The sequence below is a fragment of the Cydia splendana genome, chromosome Z (assembly GCF_910591565.1).
Source record: "Cydia splendana chromosome Z, ilCydSple1.2, whole genome shotgun sequence".
In the NCBI taxonomy this organism is placed as follows: domain Eukaryota; kingdom Metazoa; phylum Arthropoda; class Insecta; order Lepidoptera; family Tortricidae; genus Cydia; species Cydia splendana.
Window position 1 is genome coordinate 23,456,319 of NC_085987.1, and position 9,224 is coordinate 23,465,542.

At 34.7% G+C, this 9,224-nt stretch overlaps 1 protein-coding gene across 1 annotated transcript in view; it reads left to right on the top strand.

Annotated features, from left to right (window-relative positions):
- The window catches only part of LOC134804913 (neuroligin-4, Y-linked-like), a 35,695-nt gene extending 26,933 nt beyond the window's left edge, over positions 1-8,762 (top strand). Inside the window, exons 6-11 of the mRNA XM_063778234.1 lie at positions 260-755; positions 852-936; positions 1,881-2,075; positions 5,839-5,990; positions 6,237-6,355; positions 7,603-8,762. Coding sequence (XP_063634304.1) covers positions 260-755; positions 852-936; positions 1,881-2,075; positions 5,839-5,990; positions 6,237-6,355; positions 7,603-8,600 — 2,045 coding nt within the window. The 3' untranslated portion in view covers positions 8,601-8,762. The remainder of the gene's footprint in view (positions 1-259; positions 756-851; positions 937-1,880; positions 2,076-5,838; positions 5,991-6,236; positions 6,356-7,602) is intronic.
- The last annotated feature ends 462 nt before the right edge of the window (positions 8,763-9,224 follow it).

Below are 9,224 nucleotides of genomic sequence, written 5' to 3' on the forward strand. Positions count from 1 at the left end.
AAGTAAATTAAGTAGACGTTAGCGTATATGTCAGTGTTGACACTGTCCGTGGTACGGCTACTGTAATCCGCGACAGAACAACGCAGCAAAATGCCGTTCGTATCATGCTGTGTCTGAACACTCTGAACACATCATAGAGAGCTTAAATGTGTAGATGAAGCAGTGTATGTAAGTTATTCATAATTAGGCATTAAAGCTTTATGTAGCAGTCACATAAAGTACCATATACAAGATTAATTAATGTATAAGTATTTTTCAGGTTTATTCCACAGAGCAATACTTCTCTCCGGTTCGGCGCTAAGTTCATGGGCTATTGTGGACGATCCAGTTTTTTACACACTAAAATTAGCAAAGCATATGAACTGTGCCATCCCAGACGACATGGCGAAGGATCATGAAATTATAGTTGACTGTCTCAGAGGTGCCACCACGGAACAATTGTTATCAATAGACATATCTCCTCCAAATTTTATGACAGCGTTTGGCCCGTCTGTCGACGGAGTTGTTATAAAGACAGATTTTGCAAAAGACTTTTTAACCACGTTTCCGACAGGAGATTTTCCTAGTTTCGGACCGTTGAACAATATGAATCAAAATAGCAACATACATTCCAAGAGAAGTGATAGTGGAAGAAGACGTTTTCAAAATAAGTACGACTTGATGTTTGGAGTTGTAACTAGTGAAGCTTTGTGGAAGTTTTCAGCTCATGACATTCAAAATGGCATCGATCCAGACAAAAGAGATCGCATGTTAAGGCAAGACATAAATATAAAATATATTGACATTAATTCTAATTTATAACATATTTTCACTATCTGTAACAATAAAACAATGTTTCACTTTGTTTTCAGGACGTATGTGAGAAATTCGTACATGTACCATTTAAATGAAATATTTTACACCATAATCAACGAATATACAGACTGGGAAAAAACGGTACAAATTTGTTTATATAATGATGCAATTTTTGTTTCTAATAAAAATTTTGGAACTCAAGCAATTATAAACAGCTTGGCTAAGCAAAAAAGCAATACAAGTTAGGAATAACCTTTCCACGCGTTTATCACATGTTTTACAATACACAATGCGAGCAATTAAAATACCAGCAAATTATTTTAATGTATTGGTATATTACGAATAACTCTATTAAATGGGCATTATTAATGTGGAGCGATCATTATGAATAATGACCAAGCACGTCAAACGAATTGATAAACGAATTACTTTGACCGTGATATAATGACACTACCACAAAATAAATAGTCAGCAGTCTGAAAAATATTACTTTGGTACATATTTACTCACTTTTCAGATAGATGAAGTATTTATTATGTAAAGCTTACCAATAATTGTCAAAAACACATAATATTGCTGTCATATAAATTGCAAAATAACACAGGGCATACCAAAAAACGGCGCACACCACACAACCTTTTACGTCACAAGACAACACTCGTTTAAAATTAATGTGTAAAGTTGAATAATAGCATAATTTTTAAAAGATATTGCCGTCAATATATTTAAAAAATTATAAAATAAAATATTCCCACTAATATCTTTTAAAAATTATACAAATTTTTCACTTACTTTACACATTCTTCGCGCTCTGTGTTATTTTGACAATTTATATCGATATTTTATCGATGTACTTCACCTACTTGTGGCATAAAAACGTTGTTTGTGTTGTGTATGACTGGCCACAGGAGCCTTAATTATTTTGATAGCCCGTACATTATTTCGCTACAGCCATTATAAGAATCTATATATATTTCTTAATTCGAAGCAAAACAATTTTTGACAAAATAATGGTTAGGTGCCTAACACAGTATATAAATAATATATGCTATACCTATTTAATGAACAACAATTTTTCGTTTTAGAATTTGATCAATACAAGAGATTCGACTGTAGCAGCGTTTTCAGATGCTCAATATGTGGCACCATTAGTCCAAAGCGGAGATTTGCTCAGCGGAGGACCTAAACCAGCACCAAGTGACGAGGACGGGCCGCGTCGACCAACTAAGACATTTTTTTACGTGTTTGACTATCAGACGAAAGACGGTTTTTATCCACCGGTAAGTGTAAATTAAGTATTTAGTGCATATGAAATTTCGGTATCTTGGCTGAAATAAATATCATAATGAGCATTTTGGGATTAAACAAAACATGGTCATAATTTATTATTTCGACAGATAATTATTTCCTGGAATACCTAACCAATTTAAATTAAAAAAAAATATGACCATTAATCTTTGAATATTTCCAAAACCAATCCAATGAACACGTTAGTACTTATACTTACTTGCAGTGAAATTATATCGACCTCATGAAAATTTATTTTTTATATACATCATAATCATGTACATTGTACAGTCAAGGGCAAAAATATCTGTACGTTTCCAAAGCGGCAAAAATATCTGTACAGTTGAGAGGCCAGAAAAATCTGTTCAATAATTCGGTCAGAAATTTAAAGGTTCAACAAGATGTAGACGTTCACATGACCATAAATGAATGTACAGTGTCAGTCAAATATATGTAGGCAAATAAGAGGGCATAAAAATCTATACACGCAACCATTACATACATAAACTATTATAGTTTTACACATCAAAATACATTTTTAAAAGAAAAGAATATTTAAATTCATGAATACCTATTTTTAATTATATTAATATAGCGAAGCGTCTCAATGATGCTACGGGTGACCAGAGGGCTGGGTACTTCCTTGCCCAGCGGATTGGCATTGCCATCCAGCGCGGCAATGCCACCAGCCTTCTGGGCACCCTACCATCTGGCGCGGAGCTAGCTCCCATTTTTTATTTGTAAATATGTGTATATAGTTGTTAGAGTTTAGTTTTAATTTTAATGGTTAGTTTAATTATTTTGTTAATACTTTTGTTTTTTTTTAATAAATATAAATTTTATTAATATAGAATAAAATAGAAATAGAAAATATTTATTTGGCGTAAAAACAAAACGGCTTATGCTGTAGCAAATTAAATAAGTAAAGAAACGTACACCACATAGGATGAAAGAATATAGGCTCTATATTAATTTTAATTTTTTTAGCAATAAACTGAACGCACGGAGATGCTTGGCAGAATATAAAAACAAAAAACTATTGTACCATAGAGGTTGATGCAGAGCGCAGTAAGGATGTATGGCCGGAAAAAGTTTTGCATTATATTTTTTGTGTTGTCAATAGTGTCATTTATAATATGGAAAAGCACAAATATCTCAAATTTCGGATTTCTTTCAGCGATGTCTTCTAAAAATAGAAAATGGCAGACATGAACTGTAAGATCTTGTGTTTTGTGGTCGTTTTATTACTAACAGTGAGCCACGTGTCAAATCTAGCGTTATTGAAGTCCGTACAATAATGTTTTAAAATTCGGTAATGAAGGCGTGTAACTCCAGAAATGATTTATGGTCAGCCAATGTTCAATCACGATTGCTATCAGTAAATGATTTACCAGCAGCACAAGCCATTTATCACCAGGCATACAGCGTACATTTTCGAAAAGGTGACCCAGTCCCAAAGAAGTACGTTGGTCCCCAAGATACATTACCTAGCAAGTCTCTTGGATGACTTGCAGACAAAGAAAAACATTACGCTTTTTAAGACGTAAGTATGTAGTTGGTTTCAAGAAAATAATGAGACTGTTTCTGTCCAGCAGCTGGTGACTAAAATGAAAAACTTCCTGCCAGTTGATAATGAACCATATACTATTGTGAGAATGCTGCAAAAGCTTAAAGAATTTTTTTCTGGTAACATTATCGTTTCCAATGATGATGGAATGGCTAATATGCTAACTTTAGGTCAAACAATATCTAATATTCTCTTAGATTACCAAAAACAGAAACAATTAGAAGACCCTGAATTAGAAAAATATCGTGTAATTGAAGCAGCCGCAAAACTAATCTTAACAGAAATAAAAGTAATGTCAACTTCAATGGAGTACTATCCCTCGGCATCAGATATTGTGTCAAAACATGAAAATAAAAAGTTCTTACCATCTGTTTTGCAACATTTTTTGGATATCATCATTGGTTACTAAAGAATGTGATTTTTATCATCAATCATCAATCATCAAAATATACTTTATTCATATAGGCCTAGCAACAAGCTCTTATGAATCGTAATTAATCTTAATCTAATTATCAGAGCAATTTATTGATGTTAATATTATTCCATAATAAAATTGGTTTATTATACATATCAAATTTAACACTAAAAATTTCACAAAAGGATCGTCAAACATTAAAAAGATTGTATAAAAAAATACTAGTCTAGAATTTCTAGAATAAAATCTAAATGTCAAAAAACAAAAGCATAAGTAACAGAAGAAGTAGATAGTATTACATCGGAATTTCCTCATCAATAATCAAATATACCTAATAAATAAATAATCATTTCGAATAACAATTAATCCCACGTTGTAATATCATTCATGTAGTCTTGTGTGGTATAATAAGCTTTAGAAATAAGTTTACGCTTTACATAATTCTTAAATTTATTAATAGATAATTTATATATAAATTTTATAAATAGATTTAAAGAAGATATCCATTGGACAGGCTTTCGTGCAAGCTGCACGACCCAAATCACTTATAAGTCCAATCCTCCTTGGTTTTGGTGTGCAGCTTCATCGAGACTTCGGTTCTCGTTTAATTGTAGATGAGCTCCACAGACTTGGGTTTTCCGTGTCATATGATGAAGCAAAAAAGTATTTGCACTCTGCAATAATGGACAATTGGACAGGTCATCACAATCTCAAGTTCCACCGGGTCATTTCTGTCAGTGGATAGCCGATAATGTGGACCACAACATTGCTACGACTGATGGTCACAACGCTTTCCATGGAATGGGAATTATAATGTGCAAATCCGGACCACTTGGTGAAGAGACGAATGTATTATGAGATAGGAAAGTTTAAACGTTTCATTTTCATGTCTGACATTTTCTACTTTTATAAGATATCGCTGAAAGAAATCACCGAAAACTGATGATATTTGTGCTTTTCCATATAATAAATGACACTATTGACAATACAAAAAAAAAAATGCAAAACTTTTTCCCGCCATACATCTTTACTGCGCTCTGCATCAACCTCTATGGTACAATAGTTTTTTGTTTTAATATTCTGCCAAGCACCTCCTTTGAGGTGCGTTCAGTTTATTGATAAAACTTTTTAAATTAATATTGAACCTTTATTTTTTTATATTAAGTATATTAATATCATTAAAAATAGGTATTCATGAATTACAAAACTTATTTGTTATAAGCGATTAGTTGCGTAAATTTGTATCTATATTTTTGAGTCTCATTTTGTTCACATACATATGATAATTGCGTGTATAGAAATTTTTGACACTCTCTTTGTTCTCATGTATATGATATAGCGAGTATAGATATCTTTGGCACGCGTTTTGTTCTCATGTATGTGATGGTTGTGTGTATAGATATTTATGCCCTCCTATTTGCCTACATATATTTGACTGACATTGTACATTTATTTATGGCCATGTGAACGTCTAGATCTTTTTGACCCTTTAAATGCTCACATATTTCTGACCGAATTATCGATCAGAATTTTCTGGCCTTTCAACTGTACAGATCTTTTACCGCTTTGGAAACGTACATATATTTTTACCCTTGACTATACCTACCTAATCTGAATAATTACAACTTATTTTTAAACAGGCTAATTAGATTAATTTCGATGCTCTTACGTACCTCTATATAGGTACTTATTAAACAAGTAGGTAGGTCGTTGCTTATTGTACTACCTACTGTAAGATCACCTTGTTCAGCTAGACTTGTCTTTTTTTTTAAAGAAAATGGGCGCCGTCCACGGTGAAGAACTGCCATATATTTTCGGAGCTCCAGTCGTGGAAGGGTTTGGTCATTTCCCACAGAATTACACGAAGTCTGAGGTTGCATTGTCCGAATCCATGATGCTCTTTGTATCTAACTTTGTGAGAACTGGGTAAGTGATTACTTAGTAAATTACTCTAGTAATCTGTAAATTAACTAAATTTGCTTTATACCTACCGCAGGGCCTGAAATTGGCGTTAAATAGGTATAGTTTCGAAGTTTAGTTTCCTTCCAACAATATAAATTTATCAAGAAATAACTAATATTATTTCATTCAACGGATTTTCATGCGGTTCACCTATAACACAGTTAAACAGATTGATTAAAGTATCATCTCATAAGTGTTTGCTTGTTATAGAAATCCAAACGACAATACCAGACAGGAGGTTTTGTTGCCAGCGTCGAGGGAGCGTAATAAATTTCGAGGCATAAATTGGGAAGAGTACGACTCCACGCACCAAAAGTACTTAGAAATAGGTCAGTGATACGCGTAGTGATATACCTACGGCCAATATAGGGAAAGGATATGTAGCGAGACTTGATGAGTATCTCTTTTCAACTAACTATGAAAAGAGAAGGCTGCCCGCCCTGTTTGTAACTTCGTTTGTCTCTTTAAAACTCTTCTAGGGTTTTGTGAAACCCCGTGTTTTACATGGATTTCACAGGCAGAGAAAAATATTATAATACCTAGATATCAGATTTGTTAATTATGTAGTTGTTTTTCAGTGATCGAGTTATAGTTTAATATTCGGCATCAATTTAAATTTCTAGGACATTTTTTTCACGTTATGGATGGTTCGATATTTATAAACATTTGCTTTGACGATTCTACAAAAATGAATGTTGACACTTGTTGGATTTTATTACATTAGGTACATTATTTGTTTTTAAGGGGGCAAAGTTATTGTTTAACCCCTCCTTCTTATATTAAGTAATAACCGTGAAAGATGCCAAAATTGATCCACGACAAGCGTAGCCAGGGGTTGAAAAATTGGAATTTTGAGCGTTACGAGATCTCCAAAGCAAGGATACAAATTTTGTTACCGAGTGAAAAACAATTTGTTTTCACTACACCAACTTGAGGAAAATACTAAACATTATACAAATCGAATCCAAAGGACTGCTATTGGATATTTATAAAAAAATATGGTTGCCTGTAAAGTCGGTTTACGGACGATAATTTTGCGTGATAAACGTCATAAGAAAACATTACCATTACATTACGTAACGTTACCATGGAGATCTGTCCACAACGTTACCATGGAGATCCATCCACAACGTGACACTTTTTCGTGCATGCTACCGGTGTTCATCGACTTATAACTCTTATAAGACGTTATCACGTCAATAAAAATCATCAGTGCAAGTCATCTTACCAACTTGATGACACATACAATTATTTTAAACGGGTTACGCACGTATTATTACTTAAGTCGAATATACGCTTGCCATGTTTATATCCAGTTCCAAAAGAGGGTAGATCCTAGGTAGATCCGTCAACGCAACGGTGACACGCTTCGAGCAGCCGTGGATCAGAATATGTCGAGCGTTTATTCGACTCAATACCACGTGAGTAACCCGTTTAAAATAATTGTAATATGTCTCACGGGAGTCTTATAATTATAATTAAGAAGTTGTTATAATAACGATATATAATTAAGTTGTTATAATTAAAATTATTATTTATATTTGCGATAGGTATTAAGTCTTACTTTATTGTTTAGGTATGAAGGCGCGTCTGAAGAACCACTTTAGAGCCCATCAACTTTCTGTGTGGCTGAGGCTAGTCCCCGAGTTGCACAGAGCGGGAATGGAGGATATCGCTACTCGACATAACCTGTTTAAAAATCATAATGAGCAAGAACTATACGAAGGCATCGTCAGGCCTGACCCTTTGGCGAGAAATATCAACGACAACGATCAATTGAAACGAGTAAATGGATCGGTTTACGCTGACGCGGCTTTGACTACCGTCGATACTATTCTGGCGACATGCGTTACGCTATTACCGAATAGTAGGGACGTACAAACGTTGAATGCCACAGAAAACACTTTAGCTAATTTGGAGGCAGCAGGGTACGCCGCCTATTCAACGGCATTAAGCGTTACCATAGCTATAGGTTGCTCACTATTGATTTTAAATGTTCTGATATTCGCTGGAGTATACTATCAGCGAGATAAATCTAGGTCGCGGGGAAAACAACAACGCTTTAATGAAAAACACTTTGAGACTATCTCTGGAAAACATTCACATTACCACATAGATCCGACGCATACTCCTAGCTTAGTAGTAGATGTGGAAAGACACAATCGGAAGAAGCATCAAATGGGTAGTGATTCTCACTTGGCTAACCTGAACTTTAAAGGTCCGCTGAACGTACCGAAATCGCCACCGAGTCCGTCACTTAGTATAGAAAATATGATGATACCCACCAAAATTGGAAGTAGAAACAGTAGTTTTAGATTGCCCAACGTGAGTTATACTCATATGGGTGGATACGGCACGATGTCAAAGAATTTGAACCAGTTTAATAACTCGCCGCCCTCACAGGAGTTGAGACAGCAGAAATTCCTGCCTCCGAACGGTTCGGCTTCGCAGGGCTCCCCCTTAGGGCGGGAGGACGCAGCGAGAGGGGGGCCTCATGCCACTCTCCGGCGCGGAAAGAGCCCCCACCACGCCTCGAGTCTGCCACAAGCAGCTATTGACGAAATGAGAGTGTGACAGTTAATTATGTTTGACTCTACTTAAAAACTCTGTAAATATTTCAACATGTGACTTGAATATATTTTGAAATAAAACTATGTACATATTGGCTGAATTTCGTTTGTTAACATGAACTCGTATTTCTCAATTACTTGAGTATTATAAAATTATATGTAATTATATTGTGTTTCATTAATATTTGCTTACAATGAATTCAAATACGTCGGCTTTTTTAAGATTGTTTGTCACTTGTATTATATGGTGTGTATATTTTTTGTAATTTGGCTTCTTAGCTAGTTGATACGTAACTGACGTTTACGTTTAAGTTTACCATAAATACTTATTAGCCGTACAAAAGAATATTATTAGAAGAAGAAGATGAGTTATGCCACGTGGTCGTTCTGAAGTAAACCCCGTAATGTAAAATTTCTGGGCTTCCCTAAATGATCCATTTGAGGTGACATTGTAGGTACACAATGGAATCAAAAAGAGGTACCTTAAAACGATCACTTTGCTGCGAACGTCTTGCGGTCGACGATAAACAAGGTCATAAAAGGGTCTTTGTTTGGTTCCCGGGCGGGTATGGCAGCCGCATACGTAATTAGAATTGGAGAAAGACCAGTGGTGTAGACGGTATTTACC